At 42.8% G+C, this 18,333-nt stretch overlaps 1 protein-coding gene across 1 annotated transcript; it reads right to left on the minus strand.

Annotated features, from left to right (window-relative positions):
• Window positions 1–958: 958 nt before the first annotated feature.
• Window positions 959–18,216, minus strand: SLC25A10 (solute carrier family 25 member 10). Its single transcript, XM_039344788.1, has 11 exons — window positions 17,580–18,216; window positions 13,875–13,994; window positions 12,788–12,902; window positions 12,651–12,699; window positions 12,353–12,394; window positions 11,960–12,003; window positions 9,387–9,457; window positions 5,819–5,911; window positions 4,095–4,172; window positions 3,802–3,858; window positions 959–2,570 (listed from the first exon to the last, which is right to left on the minus strand). The coding sequence occupies exons 1-11, from the start codon at window positions 17,667–17,669 to the stop codon at window positions 2,469–2,471; spliced, it is 861 nt and encodes a 286-aa protein (XP_039200722.1). The 5' UTR covers window positions 17,670–18,216; the 3' UTR covers window positions 959–2,468.
• Window positions 18,217–18,333: the final 117 nt, after the last annotated feature.

The raw sequence follows: 18,333 nt of genomic DNA on the forward strand, positions 1-18,333 counted from the left end.
CAAGGATCATTAAACTTCACCAACACAAGCTTTCACTCCCGGTTTAATTGGCAGCTCCTGCCGGACTGATCTGTGAGGCAGGCCACACACGAGAAGGCCCGTAGCATGGCAAAAGCTTCCAGCAATGTAGTGGCTGTAGACTGTACACCATTCAGGCATGGATACTATGACTGAGGAGCACAGCTTGGGAAATAGCAGTACCCACCATCCTATCTTTTTCAGTGGTCATTTTAGGAACTGCTCAGTAATCCTGGCCTCTATCACAGAGCAGAGCTAGCTCAAATTCAAAGCCAAGTTTGTTTATGACTGATGATTCTCTCAGCCTGATGAATTAAATTTTGCCTCACTTAATGTAGGGATTTCATCAACTTCTCCTTTAATCACAGAAAAATTCTGAGAAGGAAAGGTTAGAGTTAAAGAGATAAGCAAGATCTCTTCAATTGTCTCCATAAGACATATGGCTAATGCTACCAGGATCTTATTAAGGTTTTGCTATACCATTCATAATAAGCTCCTGCCTTCTATTTCTTTTTATTTCTCACGTAAAATAATTGCTTTAACTGCTTGGGCAAATCTTTGTGCAGTCTTTCTCAATTATTGGCTGATTGGTCACTTGTCAAAATGGACAGTAGATGAGTCATGTGATTCCACATATCCCAGTCCTTAATTAGTAATACTATTGTCAGACCATCTCCTATAACTACAATGAAATTTCAATAAATTATTGGTGATCCAAATATTAAAAATCATTTAGAAAGACAATTTCTCAAAACATTTCTGCAGTTTTGAAAACTAATTCCTGTGGAGAATTAATCCATGTTGCCAATTCAGTTTCACCACCCACTTCTCTCTGCAACAATTATACAATTATTTCTTGAAGTATTTGCAAGTTCAATTCTGAAATGCAGCATTGCAGCATACAGGATTGTTTGATGATCCAGAAATGAACAACACCTGCTTTGCACAATCATTTTATTTTCGTGATTCCTAAAGTGCTGATCACTGGCTCTGATTTTTGGAATTGACAAGGTAATCTCCCCCAGAATGGCACACTGAACATGGCCAGCAACCCTCTGATAAGCTGGTGGAGGATAAAATCAATAGACATCCCAAAATCGTTTCATTAAACAGGCTCCGAGACAGAAAAACAAAGAATACATCAATGTTACAGTAGAATCTGAATGATGTCACAGTAAAAGCAAGGGAATCTGGGAAGATTCCACAGCCTTTGATGCTCCTTCCAGTGGTACCAAGAAGGCTCAGGATAATAGCTTGACAAACATATATATTGTAGTTACTCTAAAAAATTGATGGTCTTCTGACTTGAACCCATATCCCACAGGGACAATAAAGAGCCCATCTGCTAGGCTACTTTTTTTTTTAATTGTTCCAAGGACCTCACAAGGCCTCTCCAGTTTTACCTCCCATCTTTGAATTTTTGGGCAGTTCCACTGCCCATTCATAGGAGAGGAGAAGATTCACATGCATTTAGGAAACCTGTTCCCTCTTAGGTGGGAGTTTCCAAGGCAGCCTCTCATCAGTATAAGGTCCTTTGGTTTCAGAAGGCTTTGGTTGAACAAGTTTAAGGAGGCAATTGAAGGAGAAGAGTGATATTAGGCTGGCTATAGACTGGGGTGTGTGGAAGGACATCACTTGCCCAATGTCACTTCCAATCCCAGAAAATAAACGCTTGTTCCTTGAACTGCAGCTCTAAGAGTAAATGAAGACTGAGGTAGGAGAAAGGGAGCAGGCAGGACAGAGTGAGAAAAGCATTGTTCTCTCCACATTACTGAATAATAATTGGAGACCCTGCTATGTCAAGGCCTCTGCCTGCCTGATATTGCTATCAGCTATCGTTGGCAGTCACCAGAACCCTAATTGCAACATTTAGAAGTGGGACAAACTTGTGATGAAGGATCTCCTTCCCAATAAGGGCCAACACCCTTCTGCTTGGGGAGAAAGGAATCCCCACACAGATGGGAAGAGGGTATTGCTATACATGAGACTAGAAAGCAATGAAATGGGGGGGGGGCTTCTGAACGAGGCACGTGCTTGTTGACAGCACAAAAGGAAAGCATATTAGTAAGAAATAAATCAGACATGTCTGTCGGAATGCTGGCTATTATGTCCAGGAGACAGAGAGGCTGGAGGTTAATGAGGAATGCTATGGTATAAGCAAGCCTTCAACACTGAAAAGGTCTTGGGTGGTGATGGGCAGAGAAGAGAGGCATTTGGGACTGGTCACTGAAATCCTGGAGGGCTACTCCACTAGTAGGTACCAAACCATATTGAAGAACTGGCCAAGAGCAGATGCCAAACAAGGACTTTCTGTGAGATGTCAGATAGTGCCCTGGCAGTGAAGGGGATACCTGCCCCTCAAGGAGGGAAAGAATATGTCATCCAGCCAGTCTGGGACTCTGTAGTCCTTGTTCCCCATCTTTTTTTTACTCTAACAGGTCTCTTCTCCTTTAGGTCATTACTTTAACGCCAAAATATTTGCGTAGTTGCTCCAGGAAGACAAAGGTGAGCACAGTGTGAGGGACCAAGCGAATGCCGGCAGGAACAAGGCCCTAGAAGAGGAAAAGAGGGAAAATCAGCTTTTGTCCACTGTGGAGTTTCAGCTGCATACGGCAGGTTACACCTTCTCCAATACACATTGACATAAGAAGGCAAGGTAGGACTAGGAATCAAAAGGCATATGACACATGAGGACTCATTGCTAAGACAAACTACATATTGCATATTCTGATCCTTTGTATCTTGTCTATAACTCGTAGCAGCCCTAAATCAATAATAATAATAATAATAATAATAGTAAAGTTGGAAGGGACCTTGGAGGTCATCTAGTCCAACCCCCTGCTCGGGCAGGAAACCCTACACCATTTCGGACAAATGGCTGTCCAGTCTCTTCTTAAAAACTTCCAGTGTTGGAGCATTTACTGCTTCTGGAGGCAAGCTGTTCCACTGATTAAGTGTTCTCACTGTCAGGAAGTTTCTCCTTAGTTCTAGGTTGCTTCTCTCCTTGATTAGTTTCCACCCGTTGCTTCTTGTCCTGCCTTCAGGTGCTTTGGAAAATAGCTTAATTCCCTTTTCTTTATGGCAGCCCCTGAGATATTGGAATACTGCTATCATGTCCCCCCTTGTCCTTCTCTTCGTTAAACTAGACATACCCAATTCTCGCAACCGTTCCTTATATGTTTTAGCCTCCAGTCCCCTAATCATCTTTGTTGCTCTTCTCTGTACTCTTTCTAGAGTCTCAACATCTTTTTTACATCGTGGTGACCAAAACTGGATGCAGTATTCCAAGTGTGGCCTTACCAAGGCATTGAAGATGGTATTAACACTTCGCGTGATCTTGATTCTATCCCTCTGTTAATGCAGCCTAGTACTGTGTTGGCCTTTTTGGCAGCTGCAGCACACTGCTGGCTCATATTTAGGTGATTGTCTACTAGGACTCCGAGGTCCCTCTCACAGTTACTACTATTGAGCATGGTGCCACCTATGCTGTACTTGTGCATTTGGTTTTTCTTGCCTAAATGTAGAACCTTGCTTTTTTCACCATTGAATTTCATTTTGTTAATAAGCGGAGTTGTCACCAATAGCTAAGTGCTGGAGAGAAAAGATGGAGACCACCTTGCATGTCTTGATGAAGGTAAACAATCAGACAGAAACAGTATAGAGGCCAGCGCTTGCTAGGACAGGAATGCACGGTAATATCAGAAATTCTAAGCAAATTCTTATGCTCCTCTTTGATCTATATGCCATGGTTACTCACTGTGGCTCCCATCTCTCCTGTATTACCTTATAAAAAGCCAATGGCCCAAGCTTAGCCGTCTCCACTGCACAGTGCAGGACACCCTGAAACAAAATGGGAATAACTCAATGCATGCTGATTTGACTCCATCTTCAGAACCCACCCAGATTCACACAAGGTTTCATTTCTAGCTATTTAATGAAATCCAAGAACTGAACAATGCTGAAAACCACAGGGCTGTGATGCCAAGGCAGCAATGCCTAGCCGCTGATGTTTAATGTGAGCACCTGTTCTCTTAACAAATCAGAAAGCTGACAGTCACAGCAATCCGATCACTCACCCGATATTCGCCTTGAGAATTCATAAGTCGTGTTTTTAGCACATCCAAGGGCTGACACAGAAATGTAGCACATCCTCCCTGCAATTCAGAAAAAGACAGATGACAAAACAGATTCAGACTGATCTGAGATGTTGCATGGAGGAGAAATGGCTTGTACTCTAGCTGGAACGGAATACAAATTATCTTATACCAAAAGGGTATGCACAATGCACCACATCTCACCAGCCACATTAGAAATGGGAAAAGTCTTTTCACTTAGAAGTAGGCAGGCCATTACAGCCAACCAGCTGCATGAAACTAAAGGACAATCAGTATTTTTCAGTTAGACAGGCTTAAAATGGAAAAGAAGCCTTTTCTGACTTCACCCCCTTCAGATGTGTTCAATTACAACTCACATCATCTCAAACAAGTTAGAGCTTCTGGAGTTATTGCATGATCTATTATAGAAGAATCGGAAACTTTGTTACCCTCTGAAGCAGGGTTTTTCAAGCTTGGCAACTTGAAGATGGGTAGACTTCAACTCCCAGATTTCCCCAGCCAACATGCTGGCTAGGGAATTCTGGGAGTTGAAGTCTACACGTTTTCAAATCGCCAAGTTTGATTGCTCTAGAGCAGGGGTTCTCAACCTTGGCAACTTTAAGACTTGTGGACTTCAACTCAGCAAAGCTGGCTGAGGAATTCTGGGAGTTGAAGTCCACAAGTCTTAAAGTTGCCAAGGTTGAGAACCCCTGCTCTAGAGCCTCCTGATATTCTGATCTCATTGCTGGGAAAGCCACCCTGACAGCTAATGATTTTTGTCTTTGAAGTCATCTGTCAACCCCATTTCTTATATAAAGTATATGAGACCATTTCCTAGAAGTTACACTCCCCTTTCAATGACCTTCCTGTGGCCTTTATCAAATCTTGCCCAAGTCAAGAATGTTCAAAATTGGCATCACTTCTGGCTACATTAGAGCATCTATGGGAGCCCAGCCATGGTAGTTTGTAAATCATGAATTCTGACACAAATAAGCACTTTAGGGTGATGAAGGACCATACTTAAAACACTGTTAATTTTCCCATTTTCTAGCTAAAATGGCAAAAAAAATTCCCTTGTTTTCAGAAATCCTGGTTGGGGGCTCCAAGGCCTGTAAAAATTGGACTTGGATTGGCAATTCCTTGCTTGTGGCTAGAGTGTAATGTAAATACAGTCAATAGTTCAATTAATAAAGCTTGGTTAAACAAAACGTACCTTTGCAAATTATATGGATACCGCAGGTGCATTTTAGCAGCTGATTAAAATAAGGAGAACTTGCATCTATGTAAATCAGAATAGCTTTTGATCCAAAGTAAGCCAAAGTCTCCCATCAAGTCTGCCATTCGGGCCTTGCATATTTTTTTAAAACATCAGATAAGGAAGAAAAAGTAGCAATGCCAAGTGCCTCTGGGTTTTATTTGCCTTGGTGAGCCGCCACCTGTGTGCAGATATGTATCTACCACTTTAACCTTACAAAGTGATTATTCTTAATCAGCAGACATTTCCCCCTTAAAATTAAAATGCAGGAGCAAGGCACACAGAAAAGGCATGGCTATATGGAGCAATCCAGCCTACTCCCAGCATTGGCAGCTCTGGGACACAAGCTGAACATTAACGTAAGTAGCAATAATTCTTATAACGGCACACAAATACACACCCTAATTGACTTTTCACCCACACAAATATATATATATATATATATACATACGGCAATAAAACTGGCCAGGAAATGAGTAAAAATATTGTCAGTGAGTAAACCAGTCCCAAGAACCAACTGCTTTGCCTGGTCATAGCAAGCGAGCTGCAAAGAAACGGAAAACAATAAGGCTGATTGTGAGGGTAATGAGCAGATTTGGAAACTAAGCAGACAGGCTCAAAACTTCAGCTAAACCCCCAGGGATCAGGGAGAACAAGGCCATTCAAGCACCTCAGCTATGAGTTTATGGGTTTTTAGTTTGAAGCCCTCAATGGATCTGTGAAGAGCCTCTCCTTTCCCACTGGGACTACCAAAAAACAGAGGTGCCAGAGATTGCAATTGTTAAACATCTAAAGCCAGCAAAGATGTCAAGGTGTGACTGGAGTGTCACACCTTGACAGAACATTCCTAGAACACGGAATAATAGAGTAGGAAGGGATATCGGAGGTCTTCTAGTCCCACCCCCTGCTCAAGCAGGAGACCCTATACCATTTCAGACAAATGGTTGTCCAGTTTCTTTTTGAAAGCCTCCAGTGATGGAGCACCCACAACTTCTGAAGGCAAGCCATTCCATTGGTTGATTACTCTCACTGTTAGGAAATTTCTCCCTAGTTCTAGGTTGCTTCTTTCCTTGGTTAGTTTCCAAACATTATTTCTTGTCTTGCCTTTTGGTGCTTAGGAAAATAGTTTTCCAAATACGTATATATTTGGAAATACCGTATTTTCCGGCGTATAAGACGACCCCCAACTTCGAAGAAGATTTGCATGGTTAGAAAGTCGTCTTATACGCCGGAGAATAAGTATATATGTAGAAATATATGTAGGACTACTACGTATCTTCCTCAAAGGATAACTTTCCTCCTCCTGTAACCTTCTCTAGCCTCCACTATTTTTTTTTTTTTTTTGCAGTCCCAGAAACACAGACAGAATACAGTCTGTTAACTTTTGTCCCCTTGGATGAGAAGCAGAGAAGCTTAAAATACTTTAAATCTCCTAAGCAGGAAAGCTGAAGTCACATGGCTACACATTTCTGGCCACCATGGAATACCACTGTCTCACCTTTTAAAATCACAAAGATTTAGGAATGATCAGAATTTCTACACAATATAAGAACCTAAGAAAGAGCTTTGCTTGATCAAAAGGGGGTCCAGAATTTCCATAATGGCTGACCAGCTGCAAATTAAAAGCCCACAAGGAGAACACAAATACTGAGTATTTGTTTTATTAATTAATTAAACCAAATTACATAGACACCCATATCACAAACAAGTGACTCTGGGCAGTATACAACAGAGCTAAAAATAATAAATACATTAAAAAGTATAAAAAATAATACTAAGAATAGTAGATGAAGGGTTGTTAAAAAAAAGTGGAGCCATCTCAGTAGTTCTCCCATCTCTTACAGTAGAGGTCCCCAACCTTTGGGGCACCAGGGACCAGATGTGGAGAGAGGTTTTTCCGCAGACCAGAGGGGGCGTGGTTTTGTGTGTTGCCTGCATCTCGCGGATGGGGCTTTGCTTGTTTGTGCAGACCGGTTGCTGGCATGCCGCGGCCCAATACTGGTCCATGAACCAGAGGTGGGGACCCCTGCTTTAGAATACCCAGGGCTGCTGGCATAACCAGGTTTTGAGGGACCTCAAGAAGACTCAATAGTGGTCACCTTAGGGGAGAGAAGATTGCATAGGTGGGCAACGTAGCCGAGAAGGCCCATCATCCAGGGCCCACCAAGGGTACCTCCCTAAACAAAGGAATTATAACATGCCCTCTCTGCTGGATCTGATTAAATGGGCAGATGAAATTGGGAAGAAGTGATTCTCAAATAACCTGGTCCCAATGCCATGAAGGACTTTTAAAGTCCATACCAGCACCTGGGAACACACTGGTAACCAATGCAGCTCATATAAATTTTAGAAATAAATAAATAAATAAATAAATAAATAAAGCAGAGGAGTGATGTGTATTCTACCAGACACACACATAACTGCTCTCATCACTGCATTTTGCACCAGCTGAAGTTTCCAGATACTCTTCAAGAGCAGCCCCATGTAGAGTGTATTGCAGTAGTCTAAGATGTGACCAAGGCACGAGTGACCATGAGTAATGCCCCAATCTAGAACGGGCACAACTGGCACATAAGCTCAGAAGCTTCTACGGATAATGGGCTTTACAGAAATATACTTTTTAAAACATGAGTAACTTCTCTCCTAATGTGTATTCTAGTCACATGTAACCATGCTTAGGCCGGGGGGGGGGGGAGGCAAATGCTGAGGGTGGAGGGCTTTTACTTTTAACCCCAACTACAGCAGTTACATCAAGAAAGCTGATGGGAGAACTTTCATCCTTCCCCTACTGTGATCTTAATGTAGCCAAGATTGTTGCAGGAAAGAGACAAAAGGTTGAATGAGAAGAGGTACATTTACTAAGCTCAGTCTGGAAACGAGCAGTGGAATATTCAACTGAGCTATTCCAAAGGCAACTTCATAGTTTTCTGAATCAATCCCATGTTCAAAGTGCCCCAGACCTAATGCCATATTCAGGGTATCCTGAATCACTCTTAGGAAATTTATTTCTGGAAACCACCAATATTTATCCTACCTTTGTTATTTTTCATAAATAACTCAAACTGGTGAGCATATCTAATATTCCTACCTCCTATTTTCCCCACAACCACCCCTCTTGATTGGGCCGAGAGAGTGGGACTGACTCAAGATCATCCAACTGGCTTTGATGCGTAAGGTGGGACTAGAACTCAGTTTCCTGTTTCTAGCCTGGTGCCTTAACCAGTAGACCAAACTGGATCTTTCCCCTTGGAAGCGCATGCCCTGAAAGAGCGCAGAATATTCTGGAGTTTTCTCAAATATTCTGTTCCAGGTCCCTAAATTTTGCAAACCCTTCATTTTTATGAATGTGCGCACATGTATCTACAGGTAGTCCTCAACTTACAACCACAACTGAGCCCCAAATTTCTGTTGTTAAGCAAGACGGCCGTTAAATGAGTTTGCTCCATTTTATGACCTTTCTTGTCACCCTTTGTTAAGTGAATCGCTGCGGTTCTTAAGTTAGTTACATGGTTGTTAAGCGAATTTGGCTTCCCCACTGACTTTGCTGGTCAGAAGGTCGCGAAAGGGGATCACTTGACCCCGGGACACTGCAATGGTCATAAATATGAACCATATTGCCAAGCATCTGAATTTTGATCAGGTGACCATGGGGATGCTGCAAAGGTCAAAACTGTGAAAAATGGTCATAAGTCAGGTTTTTTTCAGTGCCGCTGTAACTTTGAACGGTCACTAAAACAATTATTGTTAAGTTGAGGATTACCTGTACATTCTTGGCCTAGATCAGAGGTAGGCAACCTTGGCTCTTTTATGACTTGTGGACTTCAACTCCCAGAATTCCTGAGCCAGCATGGCTCAGCTTGGAAACCTCTCCCTTTCCCTCAGCATGGCTGGCTCAGGAATTCTGGGAGTTGAAGTCCATGAGTCATAAAAGAGCCAAGGTTGCCTACTCCTGACCTAGATGGACATTCTTACTTATAGTTAGCAGTGGATCACAGGCAACACTGACTCTGGATTCCTACCTGTCCAACGGTAACCAAGGCTCCTCTGCTCGATGCCATTGTTCCTCCTGAGAACAACTTCTTCACACCCTCTGCAAAGACAAAAGCCTGGAATTTACAGAATAGGGATTTCCGTTAACTGTGTTTTCTGCTTATCCTGAGCAGCTGCAACTCCCCCCCCCCACCACCAAGGCATTCCTCAAGAATAAGACACCTTCTATTACTTCCAGGAAAAGGGAATGGCAGAATGTTTTTGTTTATGAAAACCCTTGGAGAGCAGAATAAACCAGTCAGCAACATTCATTCAAGACTGGATGTAATGGTTATAAAAAGATTAAACAGCTGTGTTTGAAAAGAAAGATGCCTCAATGAATGTAGCCATAAGTGAAAGAGGCAGACGAGTACATCTGCTGACGAAAATCAAGAGTAAATCCAATTAGATGCCTGTGGGAGAAATCTAACCATAGCGAAGACGGTTTGGCTAATAAAAGACCATTTTAAATGCTCTGCCAGGAGTTTAATTTCAAAAATAACCCACATAAATTTCCCGTTCATTGCTCGCCAACTGAGAGCTGATGTCCTTGAGCAAAACAAGCTACTCTCACTTCTGGCTTCAAAGTGAGTTTTGGCTATAAATCAGACAATTCAAATCAATCATCCGGAAGGTGTTTGGAGAAATATTGTTCAGTTCTTCAGAATCACAATCTGGATCTTAAGGAGGGCTTTGATTTTTAACCTTCTGTGCCTGGGCTCATGAGCATACGCAAGGAGAAAGCTAAGGACCTGCTTCAAAAGCCTCTACCTCAAGATACAGGTAGTCCTTGACTTATAACCATTCATTCAGTTACTATCTGAAGTTACAATGGTACTGAAAAAAAATCACTCACACTTATAACTGTTGTAATGTCCCCACAGTCACGTGATCAAAATTCAGGTATTTAGCAACTGGCATATATTTTTTGATGGTTGCACTGTCCCGGGATCATGTGATCATCATTTGTAACCTTCCCAGATGGCTTCCAACAAGCAAAGTCAAGGAGGCTGGAGAGCCAGATTCGCTTAATGACCACATAATTCACTTAACAACCGTGGTGATGCACTCAACAACTATGGCAAAATAGGTCGTAAAATGGGGGCAAAACTCAATTAGCAACTGCCTGGCTTAGCAGCAGAAATTTTAGACTCCATTGTGGTCGTAAGTTGAGGACTACTGTAACTAGAAGCATCCCTGGTCCCTAAGGATCAAACTCCAATTGAAAAGAGAGAAGATATAAGACTACCAGGATGGGGCAACCACAACAACCACATGCTGAGCTGCTGCACCCACCTCCATTGGCTGGATTACTGAAAATTGTAGTCCAGGGGTCTTCAAACTTAGTCTTTTTATGACTTGTGGACTTCAACTCCCAGAATTCCTCAGCCAGCATGCCTGGCTGAGGAATTCTGGGAGTTGAAGTCCACAAGTCATAAAAGGGCCAAGTTTGAAGACCCCTGTTGTAGTCAATGGGCCCACTTACCCATTAGGCACAAGAGGCACAGTGCCTAGGACTCAAGAAAAAAAATTAAATTCTTTTTAATGCAGAGAAAATAAAAGTGAAGTAGAAATGTCATGTCTTGTATTATACAAATACATAAATGCAAATAAAATATACATACGTAAAATATACATACAGTGCAAATTAAAAGCTTAATCGTACATTAAATGCTACCAAGAAAATTTAATCCTCCTATAAATCTGTTACATTAAATCATAAGAACTTATAAAAGTATACCAGAAAATACTGAAAAATCACATGAAACGTGTAGTCCTAGCTTAACGACCCCTTGTTCAGCAACCATTTGAAGCTAGGATGGAGTTGAACAAGGATACTTACAATCATTCCTCATAGTTGTGGCCATCCCAGCATCCCCACAGTCACATGATCATGAGTCAGACACTTGACAACCAGTTTGCAATTACAACAGTCGCAGTGTTCTGTGGTCAGGTGATCACCATTTGTGACCTTCACTGCTGGCTTCCGGTAAGCAAAGTCAGTGGGAAAACTGGCAGGAAGTCTCAGATGGCGATCGTATGGCAACATGCTTAACAATCGTGCAGGATTCGCTTAACAATGGCAAACGGAACTGCTGCAACTGCCGTTGTAACTTGATGTCGTCACATGATGTCATGCTTTATGATGACATCGCTTAGCGACAGAGTTGCCGGTCCCAATTATCAAAATGAGGACTATCTGTATTATTTTTCTAGAGCCGAAGTGGGGAACTATGGCCCCTTTATGATTTTGTGGACTTCAACTCCCAGGATTCCTGAGTCAGCATGGCTGGCTGAGGAATTCTGGGAGTTGAACTCCACAAGTCATAAAAGGTCCATAGGTTCCTCACCCCTGTTCTAAAGGAAGAGGCTCATAAAGACCAAAATGCCTAGGACCCATAAAAGTCATAATGTAGCTCTCCCTGGAGGGCCACTATTGCCCACAAGTTCTACTATAGTATGTTCTGCTCAGTGGATTCTTTTCTTCTTCAAGTAAGCTTAATTCAGCAAGGGTGTCCTAGAGCCACAATATATTTCGGCTGTACATTGACTACATTCTTACCTTCACGAAACACCCGATACAGGCCATCCAGGGCATGGGAATAGCTGGAAAACAGGAAGAGATAATCAACAGCTTTCATCAATATTCATGTAATTCTGACAGGCACTCACTATCCCAGCTGGCTACTATCAGAGACTTTAATCCCACTTTCTGTCTGAGGACTCTGGCAGATGGGACTTAGGCATCTGTGGTGAGATTGCCACCAATTTAAAAGAGATCTTAGACTTGAGAGAATGGATATCTGAAGATCAATGTTGTCCCTCGGTGGTCCTGCATATTCAAGAGTCCTTTTTGAACAGAGATGGGCCTCATAACCTCTCCTTTCCCCAAAGCTCTTCTTTGCCTTCCCATATTTGTTCATTTTCTGCATCTGACTACAGCCCCGATACTTACTTGCGTCGCAGGTGTGCCGGCTGCTTAATGTCATTCTGCATTCTGGAAAAGAACATGACAGCAGTGTTGAGACTCGGAAAGATAAAAACACATCTCTCTTCAAGCACTCCACCAGGTAGTTTTGTTTGCTACCAAAAAACCTTAAGAAGTAGAGACACCAGAATGTCCCAAGAGTACAGATTTCACCAAATTGTAGACTTGCTCTTTACAAAATAAAATCCTTCTCCACCCCCAACTAATTTAGGATCCTCCTAAGGACTAACCCACTGGGGTCTGGGGAGAAGAAGGAAACACTGACCTGACATTCACCATGTCAGCTGGGGTCCCCACGAATCCACCAGTAAAACCTGCAACCAAAGGATAGGAGATGAAAAACGACCACCCAGCCTGATCTGACCTCACCCTTCCTTCTGTACTTGCCAAGCCCCAGCTCACCTCCTACTGCACCCAGCAGCACCTTCTGGTAGAAGGGCATTGGACCCTGGGCACCCTTGCTCAAGCTGTCTCGCACCGTCTCATAGATGGCAAAGCGGGTGAGAGAATACGTCATCTGAAGAAGCAGAAAGAGTCACAAGAGGATGTGGCAACGGCTCATCAGAATCACAAGTCACATATAATCTCTTCCCCCTCCTCCTCTATCTGTGCTGATTCCTCCTAATTGCAGTGCCCAAATTGGGCAGCAATGATGTTTAGCAATCTATGTGTAAATAGAAAAATAAACAAAGTTTATTAAGTGTGACATGCCTGTTCTATTTCTGTGCCCCAACCTCCTGCAAGGTACACCCCGCCAAAAGATGAGAAAATAGTGTCAAAGTTTTGCCTGCTGTTTTTTATTATTATTGCTAAAAAAAAAAGTTGCCCTGGCTAAATTTGTTTGCCCTTGTGCTTGTAAAAAAACATATGGCAAGCATGACTGCAAGTGAACCTCTCTTTTTTCTTCAGATCCTGCTCAATGAGGAAAATTGCAAATACCAGCATTACAGCATTATAACAGGCATAATACAGAACAACCGATTTAGGCTGAAGAATCATCTTCTGCAGGATGTTTACGGAATATGTGAAAGAAGCAACAAAGATCTTAAAGTGCAGAAGGAAAAAAATGTCACTGTCAAGATATTATGAAGTGGAAATAATTAATTGCTGCAGCTCCGAGTTTATTCTCACCTGCAATTCCAATTCCTCTAAACTCTGGAAACACACAGGTTTATTTCAGAAATTTCCATACCTAGAGTTTGCCTGATCTATCAACATGGCTGTGGGTACCAAACACTGTTTTATCTTCCATCATTAGTATTTTACAGGTATTTTGTTACAATTCAACAGTTTCAAAGAGTGCATAAAATTCACAAGTGGTTGGTCGGAACTTGAATGTCATTTGAATGCTCAATGTATATTTTTAGAATGCTGGACAGAAGTGCTGAATTGTCATTGCCAATGGTGAAAGCAAAAAGCTGGCACAGGACACAAGGAGCAGGACGGCAGGTGATGAAGTAAGCCATCTTAGCCGCAGCCAAACACTCACTTGTCGGCAAAGCGAGGCACTGAGCCCATTGTAGAGAGCTAGAAAACCATCGTTGCGAATCACACGTAGAGCCATCCCTGTCATGCGCAGCTTCACTTCCTGCTGAGTCTGCAGATGAACCTAAGTTGAAGTGGTAGATAGGTTAGGTTGACAATTTCTGGATATCATTTGCTGAGGGCATCCCAGGCCAAATGAGGAGACAATGAAACACTCCGGAAGCAAAAAGCCCATAAGATTGCCTCTATCTCTCTATCCCACAAACTCATATTAACATTCGCTTTGAACCTTGTACTCAAAGGATAACCAGGGCTGGATTCCACTCACTCATGCTTAAAGAGGACATTTTGCTCAGGGCCTAAAGAGAAAAGATTCCCAGTAGCTATGTCTGATCTTTCCAGTTTTACATAAGAAGTAATACCTTTGATCTAGATAAAAACACTTGGATTCCTTTCTTTCTTTCAGGTTGGCTGGCTTTCAGTTACCTTTCTCTAAAATAAAATCCTTCTTCTCTAATGGGATTTGTTAACTGCTCAAATGGAAACATCTATCTTGGGTGTCCAATCTTTTGAGTTGTCTAGACAGCACTGAGTGAGGAGGGATTGTCTCGGGCCGCATATAAAATATATAATATAGTTAATGTACATAAATCAAATAATGTTAAAAGTTTACAATCTCGGGGGACCATATTACTAGCTGTCCATGACTGCATGTAGCCCGTGGGTTGGACATGCGTGATCTATCCAGAAGCATCAAGCACCAGTTACAACCACTCCAAATTCACCTTTCTTCTTCTCCTTCTTTTGACAGAGCTCTGTCCTGCATTCCTCACTGCACATGTAATTAGCACCGTTAACTTTGGCTGTTTTAACAGTGAAAAGCTACAGCACATCTTCCAGCCAGGGCAAAGGACCCCAAGGTTTTCACAGGACTCGGCAACATTGAGAGCTTGTTAAGCTATCCAGTTCTGCAGCATGAACTCCAACTTAACTGTTGCTCTATTTTGTGCAGCTATAGAGCAGTTCAGGTTAATAATACAACCATACAAGTTCTAGGTGAAAGGCCCCCAAAGTTAATCAAACAACATAGCAGGGCTGTTTGACTTGCTGATTATTTTTCCTTCTGTAGACAAGGAGGAAAATAGATGATATGTACTGTATGAGATGCCAGGAGGAAACACAAACATTCTCAGTCTAGCAGCACAAATGTTCTTCCATTCCACCCAGTATGAGAGGAGTCCTAACGGCAGAAAGCCTAATGAGTAGCTAGGAAGAGGCACTAGGATGCCATACCCCGAGACTTCTAGCAATGTGGTTCATCAATTGGGGGTGCTATCTAGAACATCCACTTTAACTAATCAATGACTTGAAGAAGCCTGTGATGAGAATACATATTAGATGAAGGTACAGAAGTATCTGCTGTCAGGAGAGGGCAATGAAAAGTTAGTTATGACTAAGATGGGCATTTTACCAAATTTCCAATGATAGTTCAAAGATTATTGTAGCGCATGAAATTGGAATTTGCTCTTCAAGCAGCCAGGCCAGCAGGTCAGGAACAGAGGGATCCATGCAGCAGGAGGAAAAATTCTGCAGGAGTTAGCACCTTTGTGCTGACTTGAAGGGGCCAACAGCCAGGCAATGACAAGCAAGTGGAATTTTCCTCCACATAGACCACATTTAAGTGTGCCAATGTTTAAGAGGAAGGCATGAGTGAGATTATAGAACAGGTTTGACCTGGAAATGCTCCGGAGGCTGAATACGGAAATTGCAAAGCCCTCAAAGCACTTGTTCCAAAGCAAACAGATTGAATAGCTAGACCAATTTATGTCACCTCTAGTCTTTTCTATGGGTTGACCTTGATAAGTGTCCCAAGGATATACAAGAGCTACTACAAGCAGGGTCAATGTTCTGCTATGGATACCACTGTTGTTCTCTCAGTCTTCTGCATCCTGTTGCCCTCCATAGGCTTTGGGGCTACAACTATCTGAATTTCTGGCAAGCATGGCCAAAAAACCCAGCACCAGGCAGCCTTAAGAACAACCATTTTTAGAATGCCATGTAGAATTCCATGGGAAAGAATAGGAGAGCAGAATGTTTTGGACAGGGCTGGAAACTATCATGCTTTGAAATTCACCTCATCTGCTAAAGATAAAATTTTATCATATAAACAGCCTGAAGCACAGCAATTTGTTACTCTTCAGATGGCTTAAACACCAATTCTTAAAAAAACATGATCAGTAAATCTGCAATTCAAACAACCCCCCCCCATGCAAGATACATGTTTCTCAACTATATCCTCTTACAGGTAGTCCTTGACTTACGACCACAATTGAGCCCAAAATTTCTGTTGTTAAGTGAGACATTTGAGTTTTGCCCCAATGCTGTTATAACTTTGAGCAGTCACTGAGCAAACTGTTGTAAATTGAGGACTACCTGTATTTCAGAGGGAAATGCTGCATGTGCAATTCTGGTATATCCACTAAGAACTGAGGCTTCTATTGAAAGACAAGAACACTCTCACTATCAGGCAATAAAGTTTCAAGCTAAAAAAAAATATAGTTCATTTAACGAAATTACAACGCAGTGAAAAAAGGGACTTAAGACCATTTTCACACAACTATTGCAGCATGCCCGTGGTCACATAATCAAAATTCAAACGCTTGGCAATTGACTCATATTTATGACAATTGCAGTGTCTCGGGGTCATGTGATCCCCTTTTGTGACTTTCTGACAAGCAAAGTCATTGGGGAAGCCAGATTCACTTAACAACTGTGTCACTAATTTAACTGTAGTGATTTACTTTAACAACAGTGGCAAGAAAGGTTGTGAAATAGGGCAAAACTCACTTTACAAATGTCTCACTTAGCAACAGAAATTTTGGGCTCAATTGAGATCATAAGTTGAGGACTACCTGTAGTTTACCAGGATCTGTTACTTTGTTAAGAAATATTTTGGTACATTAAATTAGATGAGAAAAATTGAACTATTCTTTCAGAAGTCCTCAGTCAATGACCTAGTCCAGGGGTAGGCAACCTTGGCTCTTTTATGACTTGTGGACTTCAACTCCCAGAATTCCTGAGCCAGCCAAGGTTGCCTATCCCTGACCTAGTCCAACAACTCTCAGGCAATTGAAGCAAGAAAGCATTGCCCAATTTCACCACCTCTAAGGCACTGTGGGAAGTAGAAAAGCTAAAAAAATGTTAAAGAGGCGAGGAACACATTTCTTTGCCTTAGGCTTGACCTCAGCATTGCGACAACTTGAAGGCACTTTCAAGTTCCTCGCTAAGGCTCCTGGGCAAAGCCTTTCTGAAAGAGAGCTTATATAGTCAAGAAGAGGGAGCCCCAGCATCGCACTACAGCCACGGGTGCCAGTCCGCTCTCCTTGTCGTCGTCTGCCTCTCGCACGGGCAATTGCGAATTTCTTCACGTTTCTCAGCAGCAAAAAGATGAATGGAAGGAGGCAGCGCTTCCCAAAGGCGCCAAAATGGCAGCTGGGCAACCATTGCAGCCATGGTAACAAATGGGGATCCGCCTCTGGCCACACAACGCGCACGGCCTCAGGTAGCGGCTCTTACCAGGACCCTGCACTGATCAAGGAAGTAGCTGCTGGGAAGACTTAGTTATTAGCACTACCGCAGCCTGCTGTAAAGAGGCTTTCCCCGGAAATCGGCTGCAAGACAAGCAAGCGCCCTCCTTCCCCGGACGCACCTTGAGTAAATCCAGAGGGTGCGTGCAGCACGCAGCCCCGCAAGAGGCCAGGCCCCCGAAGTACCAACGGGACACGCGTTTCTCCGCCATCCTGCCGGCGATACGTGCGTTCGCTGATCCTTCCCCTCCGCCTTTGGGATCCGGCAGCCCAGCCTCCGCTCCACACCCGACCGAGAACCGAAGCGGCCTTAAACGGGCAATGCTGACAGCGACGGAGGAGGGAATGTTTAAAAGAGCAACCGTGAGGCCAAAGGTGCGCAGCTGCAGGAGGGGCCAGATGTTTCCCGGGCTTATTCTGGTTTCCGCCCGGGCTTCTCTTTCGCGGAAGGAGTCGCACTTCCGGGATTATTGTCATTAAAGTCTAAGAAGGCAACTCCGAAAACGTTTTGACCGAGCCGCGAAACTCATTTTGATCATGCACATTTGTAAGACTGCTGCCTAAAACTATTTTGTGACGTTATTGGATATAGATTAAGCCGGTGACGACTTTTAGTGATTGCATAGATTTCCCCCCCCAAAAAAGAACTAAAGGAAAAGCTCAATCGCACCGGTTCATCCGTGGTTGTAAACCTCCCACTTAGGCGAAATGGGCGGTGTGGAAGTTACATAAATAAACGCTTTTCCTGGGTTGCCACACAGTCTTTCACACAATTCCGCGTGCTGTCATATACCAAGTTCATATAGGGAACACTCTTGAGATCATGGAATAGGCCCATGAAATTACTGCTTTCTGAAATTAACATTTACATAAATT

The sequence above is a fragment of the Crotalus tigris genome, unplaced genomic scaffold (assembly GCF_016545835.1).
Source record: "Crotalus tigris isolate CLP2741 ecotype Arizona unplaced genomic scaffold, ASM1654583v1 scf7180000017551.9496454, whole genome shotgun sequence".
Classification (NCBI taxonomy): Eukaryota; Metazoa; Chordata; class Lepidosauria; order Squamata; family Viperidae; genus Crotalus; species Crotalus tigris.

What these genes read in the sequence shown, in the direction of transcription:
- SLC25A10 (XM_039344788.1), bottom strand. Translation starts at nt 17,669, where the DNA reads ATGGCGGAGAAACGCGTGTCCCGTTGGTACTTCGGGGGCCTGGCCTCT. An exon ending in CCGGCACACCTGCGACGCAA is followed by an intron (nt 12,004 to 12,352) that starts GTAAGTATCGGG and finishes CCTGTTTTCCAG; the next exon opens with CTATTCCCATGCCCTGGATG. An exon ending in CCTTGGTTACCGTTGGACAG is followed by an intron (nt 5,912 to 9,386) that starts GTAGGAATCCAG and finishes GTTTCTTTGCAG; the next exon opens with CTCGCTTGCTATGACCAGGC.